Source organism: Brienomyrus brachyistius, unplaced genomic scaffold (assembly GCF_023856365.1).
Source record: "Brienomyrus brachyistius isolate T26 unplaced genomic scaffold, BBRACH_0.4 scaffold36, whole genome shotgun sequence".
Taxonomy (NCBI): Eukaryota; Metazoa; Chordata; class Actinopteri; order Osteoglossiformes; family Mormyridae; genus Brienomyrus; species Brienomyrus brachyistius.
The window spans coordinates 3,978,929-3,998,646 of record NW_026042311.1 but is presented as its reverse complement, the minus strand read 5'-3'; the positions used below and the strand labels follow the sequence as shown (position 1 = coordinate 3,998,646).

General features: G+C 54.0%; 2 protein-coding genes, 20 non-coding genes and 2 pseudogenes across 22 annotated transcripts in view; all 24 read left to right on the top strand.

Annotated features, from left to right (window-relative positions):
* The first annotated feature begins 189 nt into the window (after positions 1-189).
* On the top strand, positions 190-381 carry LOC125722076 (U2 spliceosomal RNA). Its single transcript, XR_007386107.1, has one exon. It is a non-coding gene; the product is annotated as a U2 spliceosomal RNA (small nuclear RNA).
* Positions 382-803: 422 nt separating this feature from the next.
* On the top strand, positions 804-917 carry LOC125722056 (U5 spliceosomal RNA). Its single transcript, XR_007386090.1, has one exon. It is a non-coding gene; the product is annotated as a U5 spliceosomal RNA (small nuclear RNA).
* Positions 918-1,114: 197 nt separating this feature from the next.
* Positions 1,115-1,306, top strand: LOC125722064 (U2 spliceosomal RNA). Its single transcript, XR_007386096.1, has one exon. It is a non-coding gene; the product is annotated as a U2 spliceosomal RNA (small nuclear RNA).
* Positions 1,307-1,729: 423 nt separating this feature from the next.
* On the top strand, positions 1,730-1,843 carry LOC125722055 (U5 spliceosomal RNA). The gene has a single exon (XR_007386089.1). It is a non-coding gene; the product is annotated as a U5 spliceosomal RNA (small nuclear RNA).
* Positions 1,844-2,040: 197 nt separating this feature from the next.
* On the top strand, positions 2,041-2,232 carry LOC125722051 (U2 spliceosomal RNA). Its single transcript, XR_007386084.1, has one exon. It is a non-coding gene; the product is annotated as a U2 spliceosomal RNA (small nuclear RNA).
* Positions 2,233-2,654: 422 nt separating this feature from the next.
* LOC125722054 (U5 spliceosomal RNA) lies at positions 2,655-2,768 on the top strand. Its single transcript, XR_007386088.1, has one exon. It is a non-coding gene; the product is annotated as a U5 spliceosomal RNA (small nuclear RNA).
* A 197-nt stretch (positions 2,769-2,965) lies between these two features.
* On the top strand, positions 2,966-3,157 carry LOC125722040 (U2 spliceosomal RNA). Its single transcript, XR_007386076.1, has one exon. It is a non-coding gene; the product is annotated as a U2 spliceosomal RNA (small nuclear RNA).
* A 422-nt stretch (positions 3,158-3,579) lies between these two features.
* Positions 3,580-3,693, top strand: LOC125722053 (U5 spliceosomal RNA). The gene has a single exon (XR_007386087.1). It is a non-coding gene; the product is annotated as a U5 spliceosomal RNA (small nuclear RNA).
* Positions 3,694-3,890: 197 nt separating this feature from the next.
* On the top strand, positions 3,891-4,082 carry LOC125722150 (U2 spliceosomal RNA). The gene has a single exon (XR_007386179.1). It is a non-coding gene; the product is annotated as a U2 spliceosomal RNA (small nuclear RNA).
* A 422-nt stretch (positions 4,083-4,504) lies between these two features.
* Positions 4,505-4,618, top strand: LOC125722052 (U5 spliceosomal RNA). The gene has a single exon (XR_007386086.1). It is a non-coding gene; the product is annotated as a U5 spliceosomal RNA (small nuclear RNA).
* Positions 4,619-4,815: 197 nt separating this feature from the next.
* Positions 4,816-4,925, top strand: LOC125722043 (U2 spliceosomal RNA; annotated as a pseudogene).
* Positions 4,926-6,612: 1,687 nt separating this feature from the next.
* Positions 6,613-6,834, top strand: LOC125722039 (U2 spliceosomal RNA; annotated as a pseudogene).
* Positions 6,835-7,261: 427 nt separating this feature from the next.
* LOC125722050 (U5 spliceosomal RNA) lies at positions 7,262-7,375 on the top strand. The gene has a single exon (XR_007386083.1). It is a non-coding gene; the product is annotated as a U5 spliceosomal RNA (small nuclear RNA).
* A 197-nt stretch (positions 7,376-7,572) lies between these two features.
* On the top strand, positions 7,573-7,764 carry LOC125722139 (U2 spliceosomal RNA). Its single transcript, XR_007386168.1, has one exon. It is a non-coding gene; the product is annotated as a U2 spliceosomal RNA (small nuclear RNA).
* Positions 7,765-8,185: 421 nt separating this feature from the next.
* On the top strand, positions 8,186-8,299 carry LOC125722049 (U5 spliceosomal RNA). Its single transcript, XR_007386082.1, has one exon. It is a non-coding gene; the product is annotated as a U5 spliceosomal RNA (small nuclear RNA).
* Positions 8,300-8,496: 197 nt separating this feature from the next.
* Positions 8,497-8,688, top strand: LOC125722128 (U2 spliceosomal RNA). Its single transcript, XR_007386157.1, has one exon. It is a non-coding gene; the product is annotated as a U2 spliceosomal RNA (small nuclear RNA).
* Positions 8,689-9,110: 422 nt separating this feature from the next.
* LOC125722048 (U5 spliceosomal RNA) lies at positions 9,111-9,224 on the top strand. Its single transcript, XR_007386081.1, has one exon. It is a non-coding gene; the product is annotated as a U5 spliceosomal RNA (small nuclear RNA).
* A 197-nt stretch (positions 9,225-9,421) lies between these two features.
* On the top strand, positions 9,422-9,613 carry LOC125722116 (U2 spliceosomal RNA). The gene has a single exon (XR_007386146.1). It is a non-coding gene; the product is annotated as a U2 spliceosomal RNA (small nuclear RNA).
* Positions 9,614-10,037: 424 nt separating this feature from the next.
* LOC125722047 (U5 spliceosomal RNA) lies at positions 10,038-10,151 on the top strand. Its single transcript, XR_007386080.1, has one exon. It is a non-coding gene; the product is annotated as a U5 spliceosomal RNA (small nuclear RNA).
* A 484-nt stretch (positions 10,152-10,635) lies between these two features.
* LOC125722005 (zinc finger CCHC domain-containing protein 3-like) overlaps positions 10,636-19,718 on the top strand; it is a 168,439-nt gene continuing 159,356 nt past the window's right edge. Inside the window, exon 1 of the mRNA XM_048998264.1 lies at positions 10,636-12,333. Coding sequence (XP_048854221.1) covers positions 10,735-12,006 — 1,272 coding nt within the window. The 5' untranslated portion in view covers positions 10,636-10,734 and the 3' untranslated portion in view covers positions 12,007-12,333. The remainder of the gene's footprint in view (positions 12,334-19,718) is intronic.
* LOC125722031 (uncharacterized) lies at positions 12,354-15,450 on the top strand. Its single transcript, XM_048998282.1, has 3 exons — positions 12,354-13,069; positions 13,176-13,263; positions 13,362-15,450. Exons 1-3 carry the CDS (start codon positions 12,616-12,618, stop codon positions 15,448-15,450), a joined length of 2,631 nt encoding a protein of 876 aa, XP_048854239.1. The 5' UTR covers positions 12,354-12,615.
* LOC125722038 (U2 spliceosomal RNA) lies at positions 16,002-16,197 on the top strand. The gene has a single exon (XR_007386075.1). It is a non-coding gene; the product is annotated as a U2 spliceosomal RNA (small nuclear RNA).
* On the top strand, positions 16,611-16,724 carry LOC125722111 (U5 spliceosomal RNA). Its single transcript, XR_007386141.1, has one exon. It is a non-coding gene; the product is annotated as a U5 spliceosomal RNA (small nuclear RNA).
* LOC125722034 (U2 spliceosomal RNA) lies at positions 16,922-17,113 on the top strand. The gene has a single exon (XR_007386070.1). It is a non-coding gene; the product is annotated as a U2 spliceosomal RNA (small nuclear RNA).

Here is a 19,718-nt window from a genome sequence, read left to right as displayed (position 1 = left end):
GCTGTATCAAAGTAAGACTGTGCCCGGCTTAGCGGCCGGCTCTATCTGCCCAGTGGCGTGTTTCTGGTCCTCTGGGATCGTGCGTGGTCTCGCCGGGCGCCACCTCCCAGAGAGGCTGTCGAGGACCCAGCCGCGCCAGCTCCGTCGGCGTCCCGCATGCCGGAGCCCGGCGGGGCGCAGTCTGCGGGCATCGCTTCTCGGCCTTTTGGCTAAGATCAAGTGTAGTATCTGTTCTTATCAGTTTAATATCTGATACGTCCCCCATGGAGGGGACCACATATTAAACGGATTTTTGGAACAGGGAGCCGGAAGTGGGGCTTGCCCCGTCCGCTCCACGCATCGACCCGGTATTGCAGTGTTTCTGGGAACGGTGCACCTCTACTGCCCCCTGCTGTTGAAAGACAGAGCTGATCGGTGTTCCGCTTATCAGACCGAGAGCCTGCGCCGCTTGCCAGGCGATTAGCCGGTGTCGTGAGGGACGGACCCTGTCCGTGCGCCGGTCCCGCTTCCCTCCGTTTTTCTTTTTTTTTTTTTTTTTTTTTTTTTTTAATTATAAAAAGCACGGTCATGATACGCTCTCTGAGGGGTGGGCAGCTGTGCTGAGGTAAGGCAGGCCGTCATCTTTGCCTTTTGAATTTTCTCTCATGTCTGTTTACATGATTGCTGATCTTTCAGATGCCAGGAGGACAGGGAGGAGTCGGGGCCCCGAGGCCGGTGGCTGCGACGCCCCCGAGAATTCAACCCCGAGCGGGGGCGTCACGGAGGCCCGGCTAGCGGCCACCTGCTGAGCGACGGCTCTGCATCGACTCGGGTCTCTCTTCATCCCGTATAAATCTTTCGCCTTTTACTAAAGATTTCCGTGGAGAGGGATAGCGATGAGTTCACTGTATTTTTGGAGGCTCTGTGCAAGCAGAGCTGCACCGCTGCTGTATCAAAGTAAGACTGTGCCCGGCTTAGCGGCCGGCTCTATCTGCCCAGTGGCGTGTTTCTGGTCCTCTGGGATCGTGCGTGGTCTCGCCGGGCGCCACCTCCCAGAGAGGCTGTCGAGGACCCAGCCGCGCCAGCTCCGTCGGCGTCCCGCATGCCGGAGCCCGGCGGGGCGCAGTCTGCGGGCATCGCTTCTCGGCCTTTTGGCTAAGATCAAGTGTAGTATCTGTTCTTATCAGTTTAATATCTGATACGTCCCCCATGGAGGGGACCACATATTAAACGGATTTTTGGAACAGGGAGCCGGAAGTGGGGCTTGCCCCGTCCGCTCCACGCATCGACCCGGTATTGCAGTGTTTCTGGGAACGGTGCACCTCTACTGCCCCCTGCTGTTGAAAGACAGAGCTGATCGGTGTTCCGCTTATCAGACCGAGAGCCTGCGCCGCTTGCCAGGCGATTAGCCGGTGTCGTGAGGGACGGACCCTGTCCGTGCGCCGGTCCCGCTTCCCTCCGTTTTTCTTTTTTTTTTTTTTTTTTTTTTTTTTTTAATTATAAAAAGCACGGTCATGATACGCTCTCTGAGGGGTGGGCAGCTGTGCTGAGGTAAGGCAGGCCGTCATCTTTGCCTTTTGAATTTTCTCTCATGTCTGTTTACATGATTGCTGATCTTTCAGATGCCAGGAGGACAGGGAGGAGTCGGGGCCCCGAGGCCGGTGGCTGCGACGCCCCCGAGAATTCAACCCCGAGCGGGGGCGTCACGGAGGCCCGGCTAGCGGCCACCTGCTGAGCGACGGCTCTGCATCGACTCGGGTCTCTCTTCATCCCGTATAAATCTTTCGCCTTTTACTAAAGATTTCCGTGGAGAGGGATAGCGATGAGTTCACTGTATTTTTGGAGGCTCTGTGCAAGCAGAGCTGCACCGCTGCTGTATCAAAGTAAGACTGTGCCCGGCTTAGCGGCCGGCTCTATCTGCCCAGTGGCGTGTTTCTGGTCCTCTGGGATCGTGCGTGGTCTCGCCGGGCGCCACCTCCCAGAGAGGCTGTCGAGGACCCAGCCGCGCCAGCTCCGTCGGCGTCCCGCATGCCGGAGCCCGGCGGGGCGCAGTCTGCGGGCATCGCTTCTCGGCCTTTTGGCTAAGATCAAGTGTAGTATCTGTTCTTATCAGTTTAATATCTGATACGTCCCCCATGGAGGGGACCACATATTAAACGGATTTTTGGAACAGGGAGCCGGAAGTGGGGCTTGCCCCGTCCGCTCCACGCATCGACCCGGTATTGCAGTGTTTCTGGGAACGGTGCACCTCTACTGCCCCCTGCTGTTGAAAGACAGAGCTGATCGGTGTTCCGCTTATCAGACCCAGAGCCTGCGCCGCTTGCCAGGCGATTAGCCGGTGTCGTGAGGGACGGACCCTGTCCGTGCGCCGGTCCCGCTTCCCTCCGTTTTTCTTTTTTTTTTTTTTTTTTTTTTTTTTTAATTATAAAAAGCACGGTCATGATACGCTCTCTGAGGGGTGGGCAGCTGTGCTGAGGTAAGGCAGGCCGTCATCTTTGCCTTTTGAATTTTCTCTCATGTCTGTTTACATGATTGCTGATCTTTCAGATGCCAGGAGGACAGGGAGGAGTCGGGGCCCCGAGGCCGGTGGCTGCGACGCCCCCGAGAATTCAACCCCGAGCGGGGGCGTCACGGAGGCCCGGCTAGCGGCCACCTGCTGAGCGACGGCTCTGCATCGACTCGGGTCTCTCTTCATCCCGTATAAATCTTTCGCCTTTTACTAAAGATTTCCGTGGAGAGGGATAGCGATGAGTTCACTGTATTTTTGGAGGCTCTGTGCAAGCAGAGCTGCACCGCTGCTGTATCAAAGTAAGACTGTGCCCGGCTTAGCGGCCGGCTCTATCTGCCCAGTGGCGTGTTTCTGGTCCTCTGGGATCGTGCGTGGTCTCGCCGGGCGCCACCTCCCAGAGAGGCTGTCGAGGACCCAGCCGCGCCAGCTCCGTCGGCGTCCCGCATGCCGGAGCCCGGCGGGGCGCAGTCTGCGGGCATCGCTTCTCGGCCTTTTGGCTAAGATCAAGTGTAGTATCTGTTCTTATCAGTTTAATATCTGATACGTCCCCCATGGAGGGGACCACATATTAAACGGATTTTTGGAACAGGGAGCCGGAAGTGGGGCTTGCCCCGTCCGCTCCACGCATCGACCCGGTATTGCAGTGTTTCTGGGAACGGTGCACCTCTACTGCCCCCTGCTGTTGAAAGACAGAGCTGATCGGTGTTCCGCTTATCAGACCCAGAGCCTGCGCCGCTTGCCAGGCGATTAGCCGGTGTCGTGAGGGACGGACCCTGTCCGTGCGCCGGTCCCGCTTCCCTCCGTTTTTCTTTTTTTTTTTTTTTTTTTTTTTTTTTAATTATAAAAAGCACGGTCATGATACGCTCTCTGAGGGGTGGGCAGCTGTGCTGAGGTAAGGCAGGCCGTCATCTTTGCCTTTTGAATTTTCTCTCATGTCTGTTTACATGATTGCTGATCTTTCAGATGCCAGGAGGACAGGGAGGAGTCGGGGCCCCGAGGCCGGTGGCTGCGACGCCCCCGAGAATTCAACCCCGAGCGGGGGCGTCACGGAGGCCCGGCTAGCGGCCACCTGCTGAGCGACGGCTCTGCATCGACTCGGGTCTCTCTTCATCCCGTATAAATCTTTCGCCTTTTACTAAAGATTTCCGTGGAGAGGGATAGCGATGAGTTCACTGTATTTTTGGAGGCTCTGTGCAAGCAGAGCTGCACCGCTGCTGTATCAAAGTAAGACTGTGCCCGGCTTAGCGGCCGGCTCTATCTGCCCAGTGGCGTGTTTCTGGTCCTCTGGGATCGTGCGTGGTCTCGCCGGGCGCCACCTCCCAGAGAGGCTGTCGAGGACCCAGCCGCGCCAGCTCCGTCGGCGTCCCGCATGCCGGAGCCCGGCGGGGCGCAGTCTGCGGGCATCGCTTCTCGGCCTTTTGGCTAAGATCAAGTGTAGTATCTGTTCTTATCAGTTTAATATCTGATACGTCCCCCATGGAGGGGACCACATATTAAACGGATTTTTGGAACAGGGAGCCGGAAGTGGGGCTTGCCCCGTCCGCTCCACGCATCGACCCGGTATTGCAGTGTTTCTGGGAACGGTGCACCTCTACTGCCCCCTGCTGTTGAAAGACAGAGCTGATCGGTGTTCCGCTTATCAGACCGAGAGCCTGCGCCGCTTGCCAGGCGATTAGCCGGTGTCGTGAGGGACGGACCCTGTCCGTGCGCCGGTCCCGCTTCCCTCCGTTTTTCTTTTTTTTTTTTTTTTTTTTTTTTTTTAATTATAAAAAGCACGGTCATGATACGCTCTCTGAGGGGTGGGCAGCTGTGCTGAGGTAAGGCAGGCCGTCATCTTTGCCTTTTGAATTTTCTCTCATGTCTGTTTACATGATTGCTGATCTTTCAGATGCCAGGAGGACAGGGAGGAGTCGGGGCCCCGAGGCCGGTGGCTGCGACGCCCCCGAGAATTCAACCCCGAGCGGGGGCGTCACGGAGGCCCGGCTAGCGGCCACCTGCTGAGCGACGGCTCTGCATCGACTCGGGTCTCTCTTCATCCCGTATAAATCTTTCGCCTTTTACTAAAGATTTCCGTGGAGAGGGATAGCGATGAGTTCACTGTATTTTTGGAGGCTCTGTGCAAGCAGAGCTGCACCGCTGCTGTATCAAAGTAAGACTGTGCCCGGCTTAGCGGCCGGCTCTATCTGCCCAGTGGCGTGTTTCTGGTCCTCTGGGATCGTGCGTGGTCTCGCCGGGCGCCACCTCCCAGAGAGGCTGTCGAGGACCCAGCCGCGCCAGCTCCGTCGGCGTCCCGCATGCCGGAGCCCGGCGGGGCGCAGTCTGCGGGCATCGCTTCTCGGCCTTTTGGCTAAGATCAAGTGTAGTATCTGTTCTTATCAGTGCTTTTTGGAGGAGTTTTGCTGCTAGGTTTTTTAGAGGAGACAACAGTGAACCTAATGCGTGACCAGCAGGTGGCTTGACCGCCGCTGCCACGGGGCTAGCTGTTGTCCCCTTTTAGCGCTTTGTTTTTTTTTTTGGATAGCCCTTGCAAGCCTAACGTGCAGGTTCGGGTGGCTTGACCGCCGTTCCCGCAGGGTGCGCTTGGGGTTTTGTTTCTAGCTGTTTTATTAGTTTAGGCATCCAGCCAGGACACGTCGACTCCCTGCCTGGCTCCCGAGGACCTTTTTTGCCCACCAGCATCAGGATGTCCGGGAGCCCAGACAGGACCCTCGTAGTCATCCGGTACTCAGCAGCCTTCAAGTGGACTCTCCAGGAGGAGCCGGAGAGTTTCCCTGAGAGACTGACATTCATTCAGGAGGTTCTCTTCGGTCTCCTGGGTATGACCATGGAGGAGATCATCTGCGTGCAGCGCAACAAGGCCTCAGCCTTCTTCTACGTCACTTGCTCTAAGGAGGAGGACTATAAGAAGATGTTGGCTGCATGCAACCGCTTGGTGGAAGAGCTTCGCCGAATGCACTACGACGTGGAGCCACTGTGGAAGCTGGACCGGAGAGTCATCACCGTCCACGTACTGGACCCCTTTGTGCCAGCTGAAGCGGTGGTTGCCTTCCTGGGCAGGTTTGTCGACGTGGTCCCTGGGCACAGGGACGTGAGAGATCTGCTGGGTGTCTGGACTGGGCGCAGGCAGTTTCGGGTGTGCTTGCGCCCCGACCCTAGCTCCCCTGACGGCTATAGTCACCCACCAGCTTATTTTCATATAGGTCGTTGCAAGGGCTACCTTTTTTACTCTGGGCAACCCTCCTCCTGCCGCTTGTGCCACGGCCTTGGCCACACCGGGGACTCCTGTACCACCATGAAGTGCTGGAGATGCCTGGACGTCGGTCACCTGGCGAAGGACTGTAAGGGCCCCCTCCGGTGTAACCTGTGCAGAGGGGAGGACCATCTGGCGCGGAGCTGCCCTCAGCGCAAACCGTCCTGGGCCGATGCCGTTTCCCGGTGTTCGGCTGTGGACGGGGCCCGACAGCAGGCACTGCCGGCCTGCGCTGAGATGCATAGTGGAGCCGAGAGGGGAGCGGAAAACACCGAGGATCAGCCCTTCGCTGGTGTCGATGAGGAGTCCATGGCCTCCAGTGCTTCAGGGGAGTCCCCAGGTAAGGGTCTATTGGCCGTGGCTGAAAAGCGCACTACCTCTCCCTCTAGGTTTGTTCAAAGCAGGAGGAGGAAGAAGGCCCGGAGGAATGAGGACACTGCTTTAGGCCGAGAAGCGGTTTCCCCACTAGAGCAAATGGACTTACAAAGTGTATTGGTCTCCCCTCAAGAGAGACGGTTTTACGCAGTGCAGCAGGACTTTGCTAATGAACGGTCATTCTTAGCCACTGCAGAGTCGGAGGGAGACCTTGGCTTTAATGGGGATACTGATGATGATGATGTTTTACCATTGTAAAGATTTTAGGTTTTCTGCAGTATTGTTGTATTTAATACTGTTTTAAGGTGTGATGTAATGTTGTGAAGTGTTTATATATTTTTTTAGAGTTTTATATGAAGGGTGTTGTGTGATTGTTTTAATAACATATAAGTATATTGTTGTATTATGTTTTAATGGGGGGAAAGTGCGGCTTGATGTGGGTTAGTGGTTTTAGTAGTGATGTTGGTCTGAGTTATTGTCGGATAACTGTTGAGTATTTTTCTGTTTTATGTGTTGTTCTTAAAATGGTATGCAGAAATGTTGAATAAAGATGAATAATAAAAAAAATCTGTTCTTATCAGTTTAATATCTGATACGTCCCCCATGGAGGGGACCACATATTAAACGGATTTTTGGAACAGGGAGCCGGAAGTGGGGCTTGCCCCGTCCGCTCCACGCATCGACCCGGTATTGCAGTGTTTCTGGGAACGGTGCACCTCTACTGCCCCCTGCTGTTGAAAGACAGAGCTGATCGGTGTTCCGCTTATCAGACCGAGAGCCTGCGCCGCTTGCCAGGCGATTAGCCGGTGTCGTGAGGGACGGACCCTGTCCGTGCGCCGGTCCCGCTTCCCTCCGTTTTTCTTTTTTTTTTTTTTTTTTTTTTTTTTTTTTTTAATTATAAAAAGCACGGTCATGATACGCTCTCTGAGGGGTGGGCAGCTGTGCTGAGGTAAGGCAGGCCGTCATCTTTGCCTTTTGAATTTTCTCTCATGTCTGTTTACATGATTGCTGATCTTTCAGATGCCAGGAGGACAGGGAGGAGTCGGGGCCCCGAGGCCGGTGGCTGCGACGCCCCCGAGAATTCAACCCCGAGCGGGGGCGTCACGGAGGCCCGGCTAGCGGCCACCTGCTGAGCGACGGCTCTGCATCGACTCGGGTCTCTCTTCATCCCGTATAAATCTTTCGCCTTTTACTAAAGATTTCCGTGGAGAGGGATAGCGATGAGTTCACTGTATTTTTGGAGGCTCTGTGCAAGCAGAGCTGCACCGCTGCTGTATCAAAGTAAGACTGTGCCCGGCTTAGCGGCCGGCTCTATCTGCCCAGTGGCGTGTTTCTGGTCCTCTGGGATCGTGCGTGGTCTCGCCGGGCGCCACCTCCCAGAGAGGCTGTCGAGGACCCAGCCGCGCCAGCTCCGTCGGCGTCCCGCATGCCGGAGCCCGGCGGGGCGCAGTCTGCGGGCATCGCTTCTCGGCCTTTTGGCTAAGATCAAGTGTAGTATCTGTTCTTATCAGTTTAATATCTGATACGTCCCCCATGGAGGGGACCACATATTAAACGGATTTTTGGAACAGGGAGCCGGAAGTGGGGCTTGCCCCGTCCGCTCCACGCATCGACCCGGTATTGCAGTGTTTCTGGGAACGGTGCACCTCTACTGCCCCCTGCTGTTGAAAGACAGAGCTGATCGGTGTTCCGCTTATCAGACCGAGAGCCTGCGCCGCTTGCCAGGCGATTAGCCGGTGTCGTGAGGGACGGACCCTGTCCGTGCGCCGGTCCCGCTTCCCTCCGTTTTTCTTTTTTTTTTTTTTTTTTTTTTTTTTAATTATAAAAAGCACGGTCATGATACGCTCTCTGAGGGGTGGGCAGCTGTGCTGAGGTAAGGCAGGCCGTCATCTTTGCCTTTTGAATTTTCTCTCATGTCTGTTTACATGATTGCTGATCTTTCAGATGCCAGGAGGACAGGGAGGAGTCGGGGCCCCGAGGCCGGTGGCTGCGACGCCCCCGAGAATTCAACCCCGAGCGGGGGCGTCACGGAGGCCCGGCTAGCGGCCACCTGCTGAGCGACGGCTCTGCATCGACTCGGGTCTCTCTTCATCCCGTATAAATCTTTCGCCTTTTACTAAAGATTTCCGTGGAGAGGGATAGCGATGAGTTCACTGTATTTTTGGAGGCTCTGTGCAAGCAGAGCTGCACCGCTGCTGTATCAAAGTAAGACTGTGCCCGGCTTAGCGGCCGGCTCTATCTGCCCAGTGGCGTGTTTCTGGTCCTCTGGGATCGTGCGTGGTCTCGCCGGGCGCCACCTCCCAGAGAGGCTGTCGAGGACCCAGCCGCGCCAGCTCCGTCGGCGTCCCGCATGCCGGAGCCCGGCGGGGCGCAGTCTGCGGGCATCGCTTCTCGGCCTTTTGGCTAAGATCAAGTGTAGTATCTGTTCTTATCAGTTTAATATCTGATACGTCCCCCATGGAGGGGACCACATATTAAACGGATTTTTGGAACAGGGAGCCGGAAGTGGGGCTTGCCCCGTCCGCTCCACGCATCGACCCGGTATTGCAGTGTTTCTGGGAACGGTGCACCTCTACTGCCCCCTGCTGTTGAAAGACAGAGCTGATCGGTGTTCCGCTTATCAGACCCAGAGCCTGCGCCGCTTGCCAGGCGATTAGCCGGTGTCGTGAGGGACGGACCCTGTCCGTGCGCCGGTCCCGCTTCCCTCCGTTTTTCTTTTTTTTTTTTTTTTTTTTTTTTTTTAATTATAAAAAGCACGGTCATGATACGCTCTCTGAGGGGTGGGCAGCTGTGCTGAGGTAAGGCAGGCCGTCATCTTTGCCTTTTGAATTTTCTCTCATGTCTGTTTACATGATTGCTGATCTTTCAGATGCCAGGAGGACAGGGAGGAGTCGGGGCCCCGAGGCCGGTGGCTGCGACGCCCCCGAGAATTCAACCCCGAGCGGGGGCGTCACGGAGGCCCGGCTAGCGGCCACCTGCTGAGCGACGGCTCTGCATCGACTCGGGTCTCTCTTCATCCCGTATAAATCTTTCGCCTTTTACTAAAGATTTCCGTGGAGAGGGATAGCGATGAGTTCACTGTATTTTTGGAGGCTCTGTGCAAGCAGAGCTGCACCGCTGCTGTATCAAAGTAAGACTGTGCCCGGCTTAGCGGCCGGCTCTATCTGCCCAGTGGCGTGTTTCTGGTCCTCTGGGATCGTGCGTGGTCTCGCCGGGCGCCACCTCCCAGAGAGGCTGTCGAGGACCCAGCCGCGCCAGCTCCGTCGGCGTCCCGCATGCCGGAGCCCGGCGGGGCGCAGTCTGCGGGCATCGCTTCTCGGCCTTTTGGCTAAGATCAAGTGTAGTATCTGTTCTTATCAGTTTAATATCTGATACGTCCCCCATGGAGGGGACCACATATTAAACGGATTTTTGGAACAGGGAGCCGGAAGTGGGGCTTGCCCCGTCCGCTCCACGCATCGACCCGGTATTGCAGTGTTTCTGGGAACGGTGCACCTCTACTGCCCCCTGCTGTTGAAAGACAGAGCTGATCGGTGTTCCGCTTATCAGACCCAGAGCCTGCGCCGCTTGCCAGGCGATTAGCCGGTGTCGTGAGGGACGGACCCTGTCCGTGCGCCGGTCCCGCTTCCCTCCGTTTTTCTTTTTTTTTTTTTTTTTTTTTTTTTTTTTAATTATAAAAAGCACGGTCATGATACGCTCTCTGAGGGGTGGGCAGCTGTGCTGAGGTAAGGCAGGCCGTCATCTTTGCCTTTTGAATTTTCTCTCATGTCTGTTTACATGATTGCTGATCTTTCAGATGCCAGGAGGACAGGGAGGAGTCGGGGCCCCGAGGCCGGTGGCTGCGACGCCCCCGAGAATTCAACCCCGAGCGGGGGCGTCACGGAGGCCCGGCTAGCGGCCACCTGCTGAGCGACGGCTCTGCATCGACTCGGGTCTCTCTTCATCCCGTATAAATCTTTCGCCTTTTACTAAAGATTTCCGTGGAGAGGGATAGCGATGAGTTCACTGTATTTTTGGAGGCTCTGTGCAAGCAGAGCTGCACCGCTGCTGTATCAAAGTAAGACTGTGCCCGGCTTAGCGGCCGGCTCTATCTGCCCAGTGGCGTGTTTCTGGTCCTCTGGGATCGTGCGTGGTCTCGCCGGGCGCCACCTCCCAGAGAGGCTGTCGAGGACCCAGCCGCGCCAGCTCCGTCGGCGTCCCGCATGCCGGAGCCCGGCGGGGCGCAGTCTGCGGGCATCGCTTCTCGGCCTTTTGGCTAAGATCAAGTGGATTTTATTGACTTTTTACCGCTTTTTACGGACTGCGTTGGGTTTTTTAGAGGAAGGCACGGTGAACCTAAGGCGTGACCAGCAGGTGGCTTGACCGCCGCTGCCACGGGGCGACCCGTGCCTTCCTTTTTAGCCTTTTATCCCTGCTTTTATTTCTGTTTTCATTAGGCTGGGGATCCCGCAGTGGCTGGTGGCTTGCCCACCGCCCTGCTGGGCGAACTGGTGTTTTTATTTTTTAGCTGCTTTTATAGTTTAGCTCTGCTCGGCTCATCCCGGATTGGCGGACGGCGGACGTCGGGACCACGGCGGCGGAAGGACTCTGCTCCAGCGGCGACGTCGGTGGACCTTCCCGGATGGCAACGGCCGGCGGACCATCGAGGAAGCCCTTCAGCGGGCCGTGGCTGGTAGCAGGCGGTGGCCTGCGGAATACCGCCCGGTTCTGCTGGAGGGCTGAGGAGGAGGTGGGCACCTTCCCCGACCGGCTGGCCTTCATCCGGGAGGTGGCCTTTGGAGCGTTGGGCCTTCAGATGCAGGACATCCTCTGCGTACAGCGGAATGGGCCCTTCCGCTTCTTCGAGGTCACCTTGTCCACCGACGAGAGTTACACCAAGGTCCTGGAGCGGAGCAAGGAGGGGGCCCAGCACCCCCTCCTCGGACGTTACAACATCGAGCCGCTGTGGTGGCCCGACAAGCGGGTAATAACAGTCCATTGTTTCAACCCGCATGTTACCGCCGAGGCCGTTTCCCAATTTCTGACAAAGTATGTGGATCTTCTTCCTGGCCACAGGGACATCCGGGATGAGCTGGGGATCTGGACTGGCCGACGCCAGTTCCAGGCCCGCCTGCGCCCGGACGCTAATGGCGCAGGCGGTTTTAGCCACCCCCCAGCCTATTTTACTTTACAGGGCAATAAGGCATACCTTTTTTATTCTGGACAGCCTCCCTTCTGCCGGCAGTGCCACAGTTTTGGACACACCCTGGAGGGATGCGCCAACCTGCGCTGCCGCAACTGCCTGGAGTCGGGGCACATGGCCAGGGACTGCAAGGGCCCCCGTCGCTGCAAACACTGTAACGGCGAGGACCATCTGGCTCGTTCCTGCCCACAGAAAAAGACTACATATGCCGACGCTCTGTCGGGTAACAGAGCAGTCGGCACGGAGAATGGTGGGGGAGCTCTAGCCCCCACGACTGGGCAGGAACAGCCGGCGACGGGGGCAGGAGGAGAAGCCCTGGTCGAGGTGGAGGAGGCCCCTTCGAGTGCGACACCAATGCAGGAGGGGTCTCCGAACAAGGTGGAGCAGCTCGCCCTGGCTCCAGGCGTCAGCAGCAGGCGAAAGAAGAGCGGTGCATCCCCCCGGGGGAGGAAGAAGAGCAGAAGGGAGGCGCAACCCAACGCACCCAGCCCTCCGGCGGCCACCTCGCCAGCAGTGGCGGCCGGGGACCAAGGCCGACAGTGTCCCCCCTCCCCGATGTTAGAGGCCCCCCGTCTGGTGTGGGACTTGGGACAGTCCCCTGCACCCCCCCAGGAGTACAGCGGTCAACAGGACACTGCTAATGAACAGGAGTACCTGGGGGGGCTGGAATTGGGGGACCTTTTGAGGTTGACTGAGGAGGGGGGGCAGTAGGACAGTATTGTTTTTAATGGCTGGCTTTTATTATTTTAGTTTGTTGTTTTTAATTGTATTTTATTATTTTAACATTCTATGGCCAATTTTAATATTGTCACCTTGAATGTAAGGGGTTTGAGGAACATTTTAAAACGTACATCTGTTTTTAACCAGCTGGCATCTTCTCCCTTCAGCATTTGTTTTCTGCAGGAAGTCCACCTCCGGGACCAGCGGGACGAGGCTCTCTTTTCACGACAGTGGAAGAGGGGTAGATCCTACTGGAGCGTAGGTGGCGTCCACTCCTCAGGCGTCGGGATCCTTTTTGGCGACCGCGCCTTTGAAGAAGTAAGTGCGTTTACCGTCCTTCAGGGCAGGGTTTTGGGAGTGGACGCCACATGGAGGGGACAGCGCCTCCGGGCCATATGTGTCTACGCTCCGGTGGAGGCCTCGTCCCGTATAACTCTCTTTGAAGAGTTGTCCCCGTTCTGTGTCACAGATCGACACTTGATTTTAGGAGGGGACTTTAACATCTCGTTGGAGGGTAGGCAGGATGTCAGCTCAGGGCATTTTCGCCATTTTATTCGTTCCTTTAAACTTGTTGACGGTTTTAAAACATGCAACCCCAGCATGCCGGGCTTCACCTGGCATAATAGTCGCGGAGCCAGCAGCCGCATCGACTACATTTTAGCTTCACCCCCCGTTGCTTTTAAAAAGGTGTCCCTCTCCCCACAGTGGCCCACTGACCATCTGGCAGTGGAGGCCACTGTCTCCATAGACGCCCCTGTATATGGGGGCGGCTATTGGAAAATGAACCTGCAGATCCTGGAGGAGAGAGATTTTAGACACCTTTTTTTAGATCACTTCTCCGAGTGGCAGAAGGACAAGCCTACCTTCCCCTCCGTGGCCGAATGGTGGGAGAGTGTGAAGGACAGGATCCGAACCTTCTCCATGCAGTACAGCAAGCAGCGCAGGATGGAGAAGAAGTTCTCCATTCTGCGGCTGGAGAGAAGGTTGCGGGATGAATACGCCGCTCACAACAACGGGGGCACCATCAACCACGAGCGGCTGCTTGACATAAAGGGTGAGCTGAGGCGCCTGCATGAACAGGCTGCCTCGGCCCAAATGCTCCGCGACAAAATATTTGAGGTGGAAAATAATGAAAAGTGCAATTCTTTTTTTTTCCACAGAGCCAGGGAAGCCCGGGAGGAGAAGAGCTTTAGCTCTCTCCGTGCCTCAAATGGCAACACAGTCACGGATACATCAGACATGCTGGAGGTTGCTAAATTGTTTTATCTTAACCTTTTTAATGTTAGGGACACGGACCCGGTTGCTGGGGAGCGCTTCCTAGATAACATCTCACCTTGTCTTCCCAGTGACATCCGGGACGGCTTAGAAGCCCCCATCACCTTGGCCGAGCTGACCGCAGTGCTTGGCAAGATGAACCGCCGCAAGGTACCTGGCCTTGATGGGCTCCCGGTGGAATTTTATTCCACCTTTTGGGATGTCCTCGGGCCGGAATTACTGCAGGTTGTAGAGGACGTTCAGCGCCGGGGTTTGCTCACTAGGAGCATGAGGTCGGGGGTCCTCTCTTTGTTGCACAAGAAGGGCGATCGGGCCGACCTTGGCAACTGGAGGCCCCTGACCATGCTTTGTGTAGACACAAAGCTCATCGCAAAGACCCTTACCGAACGCCTGAAGAAGGCCATGGCTCATCTGGTTCACAGCGACCAGACGTGTGGAGTACCGGGTCGATCGGCGACGTGGAATCTCCACCTCATCCGCGACGCCATCGCCTGGGTGGAGGATAGGAACCTCCCTCTCCTGCTGGTCAGCTTGGACCAGGAGAAAGCCTTCGACCGGGTAGATCACCGCTTCCTGTTCAAAGTATTGGGTAAGTTTGGCTTCGGGCCCAATTATCTGGGGTGGTTACACACTTTGTATAACGAAGTTGGGAGCCATGTTGTTATCAATGGCTTCCTGAGTGATTTGGTGCCCCAGCGGAGTGGAGTGAGGCAGGGATGTCCCCTCTCCCCCCTCCTCTACGTGCTCTATATAGAGCCACTGGCGTGCGCCATTCGCACCCACCCCGGGGTCGATGGCCTTCTTATCCCAGGAAGTCGGGGGACAACTGTTAAACTGACCCAGTATGCAGACGACACCACGCTTTTCGTCAGCTCGGATCAGTCTCTCAGTCATGCCTTGAGCCTCGTTCACGCGTTCGGTTGGGCCTCTGGCGCGACGCTCAACCTCAGTAAGTCGGTGGCCAAGTATTTCGGCAGCTGGAAGGCGAGGGAGGACGTCGCAGGTGGTCTCACCCTCTGTGACGGTCCTCTCAAAGTTTTGGGGGTCAACTTCCTTTCGGATGGTGCCGCCCGGTTGAACTGGGAGGAGCGGTTGGCGATCGCCAGGCGGAAGATCGGACTGTGGAAGTCCAGGTCCCTGTCCTTCCAAGGTAAGGTTTTAGCCTTAAAAGTGGATATTCTTCCCACCCTGCTCTACCTTGCACATGTGTACCCTTTGCCCCGCTTCATGCGGAGGGGCCTGACGAGGGACGTTTTTAACCTCGTCTGGGGGGGCAGGTATGAGTACGTGCGTAGGGAAGTGATGTATCTCGGAAAGGACAGGGGGGGGAGGGACGTTATTGACTTTCCTCTCAAGCTTGACTGCCTGTTCTTCTCGCAGCTCTGCACGCGCCTGGCAGCTCCCCTCGAGCACCCCCATCAGCACTTTGTGCGTCTGTGGCTGGCTCTCCCCATGAGACGTCTGGTGACATCGTGGACCAACCTCGGCCCCAAGGCTGAGACCCTGCCGGTCCACTACAGCCACGCTGTCAAGTGGAGTAAGTCTATTCTGGCAGGTGTCAAGACAGAGGCCCTGACCAAGCACAGAGCCCTTTACAAGGCTTTGCTTGGTCATAGGGAGACTCGGGCCATGTTGGGCCTGGAGGAAGGCACATGGGCGAGAATCCAGCCTAAGGGTTTGGATCACAGGCTGCAGGACCTGAACTGGCAGTGCCTTCATGGTAAGCTGCCAGTCAGGGACGTCTTGCACAGGCATAAGCTGACCAGACACCCCCGCTGCCCCAGGCCCGAGTGCAGCGAGGATGAGACCATCAAGCACGTGTTTTGGGACTGCGGGCATGCACAGAGAGTCTGGGGGTTGGTAGCGGGCCTGTGTGGACGTGTAGACCCGCAGCCCGGTCTGACCTACGACAAGGTGTTGAAGGGGTGGGACCCCAACCTCCATAACCCCTTCGGCCCCTGGATGTGGCTGCTGGTCAGCATTACCAAGCGAGAGCTTTGGAATGCCAGGACCGCGCTCATCCGCAGAGGGGTTCATCTGGAGGCACAAGGGGTATTCCGCAAAATTCGGGCCGATTTGGGTTTCAGGATGGAGACCGACGTCATCCAACGGGGCTACCACGAGGCCAAGGAGAGGTGGAAGGGCCTCTTTTGGCTTTAGCCCTGTTTCATTTAGGTGGTGACGCTCCATCCTACAGGGTCGACATGACGCACTGTCCTGAAGCACACAGGAGGTACTTTGGGTTTTAGGTAAGTGTGCTTTGTTTTTTGTGCGTGTATGGTGTTGCAAATATTCTTTTAATTAACTGCATGTACTGAGATTAAGCAAATGACCTTTATGTATTAACATTAACTGTATTTATTAACATTTTATTCTATGTGCTGTGCCATGTCTGTGACTAACCAGTTTTTTAGCCTGAGGCCATTGATTTTTTGTGTTTTAGGATGATGCATAACCCTGTTTTAACCCGACCCTTGTGCCGAGGCCTGAGGTCTACGGGTCTGTTCCTTTTTTAAGGTTTTAATATTTTAATGGCTTGCATTTGAGGTGACATTTTAATTATGTTAATGGCCATATGATTGTAATTTTTAAAGTGTGTATATGTATTGCTTGTTTTTATTATGTTTTGCTTATCCTATAGGGAATGGTTCTGTAATATATTTGTTTAATACTGTTTTAAAGGTGTTTTATTGTGTGACTTTAAAATGTACAGACCTGTTTAATAAAGCATGGATAAAAAAAAAAAAAAAAAATCTGTTCTTATCAGTTTAATATCTGATACGTCCCCCATGGAGGGGACCACATATTAAACGGATTTTTGGAACAGGGAGCCGGAAGTGGGGCTTGCCCCGTCCGCTCCACGCATCGACCCGGTATTGCAGTGTTTCTGGGAACGGTGCACCTCTACTGCCCCCTGCTGTTGAAAGACAGAGCTGATCGGTGTTCCGCTTATCAGACCCAGAGCCTGCGCCGCTTGCCAGGCGATTAGCCGGTGTCGTGAGGGACGGACCCTGTCCGTGCGCCGGTCCCGCTTCCCTCCGTTTTTCTTTTTTTTTTTTTTTTTTAATTATAAAAAGCACGGTCATGATACGCTCTCTGAGGGGTGGGCAGCTGTGCTGAGGTAAGGCAGGCCGTCATCTTTGCCTTTTGAATTTTCTCTCATGTCTGTTTACATGATTGCTGATCTTTCAGATGCCAGGAGGACAGGGAGGAGTCGGGGCCCCGAGGCCGGTGGCTGCGACGCCCCCGAGAATTCAACCCCGAGCGGGGGCGTCACGGAGGCCCGGCTAGCGGCCACCTGCTGAGCGACGGCTCTGCATCGACTCGGGTCTCTCTTCATCCCGTATAAATCTTTCGCCTTTTACTAAAGATTTCCGTGGAGAGGGATAGCGATGAGTTCGCTGTATTTTTGGAGGCTCTGCGCAAGCAGAGCTGCACCGCTGCTGTATCAAAGTAAGACTGTGCCCGGCTTAGCGGCCGGCTCTATCTGCCCAGTGGCGCGTTTCTGGTCCTCTGGGATCGTGCGTGGTCTCGCCGGGCGCCACCTCCCAGAGAGGCTGGCGAGGACCCAGCCGCGCCGGCTCCGTCGGCGTCCCACATGCCGGAGCCCGGCGGGGCGCAGTCTGCGGGCATCGCTTCTCGGCCTTTTGGCTAAGATCAAGTGTAGTATCTGTTCTTATCAGTTTAATATCTGATACGTCCCCCATGGAGGGGACCACATATTAAACGGATTTTTGGAACAGGGAGCCGGAAGTGGGGCTTGCCCCGTCCGCTCCACGCATCGACCCGGTATTGCAGTGTTTCTGGGAACGGTGCACCTCTACTGCCCCCTGCTGTTGAAAGACAGAGCTGATCGGTGTTCCGCTTATCAGACCGAGAGCCTGCGCCGCTTGCCAGGCGATTAGCCGGTGTCGTGAGGGACGGACCCTGTGCCATCTTCTCCTGCCATGTCGCTGACTAATCCAGAAGGAAAATGACTTTTAATATTCGAGTTTAAAAGAACAGGTGTAACAGCTCTACTGCTTCTTACGTTTTTTCATTTTATGCAAAGTGACATTTTTGTATTTTTCTTTGACTTTTTTATCCAGCTAGGTTTATTAATGAATTAATTCAGAGTATGTATCCTTGGCCAAGCTCCATGGGTTATATGCTGCTGTTGGAATCAATCTTGTCACATCTGTTATCAGATGCCGCTGTCTGGGAGGTTTGAACCCCCATTACTGCATGTTCTAGCCTTGATTGTGCTGGTTTGCCTGAGTCACTGCTGTTTCTGCTGCATCTGAAAAACATACAGGCAGCTTAACTGGCGTCATTAACAGGAAGATCAATCCTGTTGATACTCAACCTTCAGATGAGCTGGAAAGAGCAGCAGCAAGTGAGGAAAAATCTTCTGGAGTTAAGTACTTGGCACGGCAAGGCCTGGCTTTTCGAGGTGTTTGTAAGGAGAGTGGGAATTTCAACCAGCATCTAATGCAAACAGCAGAGGGCGCTGCAGAACTGACCATGTGGCTGAAAGGTCACTTTGATTTCACCAGTGCTGTTTAACTGTAACACCTGTTCCTGGGTTGCCCTCAGTCCTTGTTATTGGTTATGATTCTCACTGTCCTGCATTGTGTCTTGTTAGCTCTGTATTTAAGTGCCTGTTCTGCTTCTGTTCTTTAATGCTTCATTATAGCTGTATGTTGTATGTATGTATATAGTTCTCTAGTTGTGTTTATTCCATCATTTAGATCATTCCTGGTCATTTGCTGTTTATTTTGGATCCATCCTGATCCTTTTGGTTTTGATGTGTGTGTTGTAATAAACCCTATTTTTCCACCCATGTCATGCACTGCCGCAACCAGAAGAGGGCAGAAGATATGGCACAAAAAACAAAGGAAGAAGCCTAACTTTAAAAACAAGAAAAACATCAAGACTCATCCAGCATGGGGCGGTAGGTTAACAAATAACACAAAAACAGTCAAAGAATAAGCAAACAAAAGAGTGAAAAGATGCAGAGATGACTGAGAAGCAGGGGATGACTGGAGAAGAGACGACAGGACCAGAAGACAGGAGGGATACAGGGAGAGCGGAGAAGACAGTATAACTGAAGAATGGGAGAAGAGGAGAGACCGCAGAGGAAGGAGAACATAGATGACTGGAGGGGAGGGAATATAGGAGCAACAGAGAGAAGGAGGAAGGGCTGCGGAGGAGAAGACAGGATAAGAGGGGAAAATGTGAGCAGAAAAGGACAAACACCCCCACTGCCCAGCAAAGTGCACTTGTAAGTAAACCACAATTTTAGCCTTGGGCTCAATATCTGGACTTGTCTCTGTGTAGCAATGCATAGAATCCCTGACACTGGTTATGACTGTACTGTATTACTCCTAAACCTGCCATTATAGTGTAAGGAGAAACTATATATTTTTTTAAATAAATCATTTTAAAAAAAAGGTAGAGCGATGTAGCCCCCGGAGAAGTCCCCCCCCCCCCCCCCCCCCCCCCCAAAGCCCTGTTTGTTCCCATCTAGCTTCCAGATGAAACTCACAATGCACCCCAACGCCACCTAACTTCTCTTCCACATGATGCACCTTATTTACCCTTTGAATCCTGTCTATTATTGAACGTTTTTCTATCCATTTGATTATCAGCTTATTACACTGCATGTACATTAGTCAGCCACATATGCTGTATGGCTTTGTTTTCCGGAAAGTCTGGGCTACTCAGATGTGTCATAATTCGATTTGTAAATGCTGTCTTGATGTCATCCTTCATATCAGGAAAAACTACTTGTGCATATAGATATTTCTCAATTTTTAGTTTCATCCAATATAAAAATTGGCAGGTAGTACAAATATAATCTTATAAATGCTGAGATTAGAGTATCTGCGATGCAGGAATGCAGGGGTTTCATTGGGGCCCTTTCTATGGCTTAGTACTGTGAAGGAGTACATGGTTAGTGCCAGGCGCAAATGAATATCTTTGATTTTGCATCCATGTGGTAACTTGTTGAAGTTGTCTGATAGTCAGTAATACATGGTTTAATTATTATGATTGTTTATTTATTACTTTATAACATCTGAAAGAAACTGAAATAGGAAAGCTTATTTTAGTTTATGGTCCACTGGATAAACACAGACATTACAGACGGTTTTAGAGTCTAATGCTGAATGTTTTTGCTATCATTTTTCTGCCTGCATATGCTGTGATTAGTGCAGTGAAATTTGTGAATGTGTTTGTGGTTAGTATCATAGCCTCAGACAACAAACCAACGCTGTAGCGCGTCACTGTGTTTACATGTGAGAGGGGTTCCAGTTACATAATGGGCTCGTTTTAATTCAACTGTTTTGACGGAGCTCGACAAACCTAAAAAATAAATGCTGGTGTTATCAAAAACTGTCATATAGCTATATTTCAGATTTATTACAGCCAAACACATCTCGGAGCTC

Excerpts from the sequence above, each read along its gene's own strand:
- LOC125722031 (XM_048998282.1), top strand. The coding sequence starts at position 12,616 with ATGCCGGGCTTCACCTGGCATAATAGTCGCGGAGCCAGCAGCCGCATC. Across the intron at positions 13,070-13,175 it reads GCGGCTGCTTGACATAAAGG|AGCCAGGGAAGCCCGGGAGG; the intron begins GTGAGCTGAGGC and ends TTTTTTCCACAG. Across the intron at positions 13,264-13,361 it reads ATACATCAGACATGCTGGAG|TGACATCCGGGACGGCTTAG; the intron begins GTTGCTAAATTG and ends TTGTCTTCCCAG.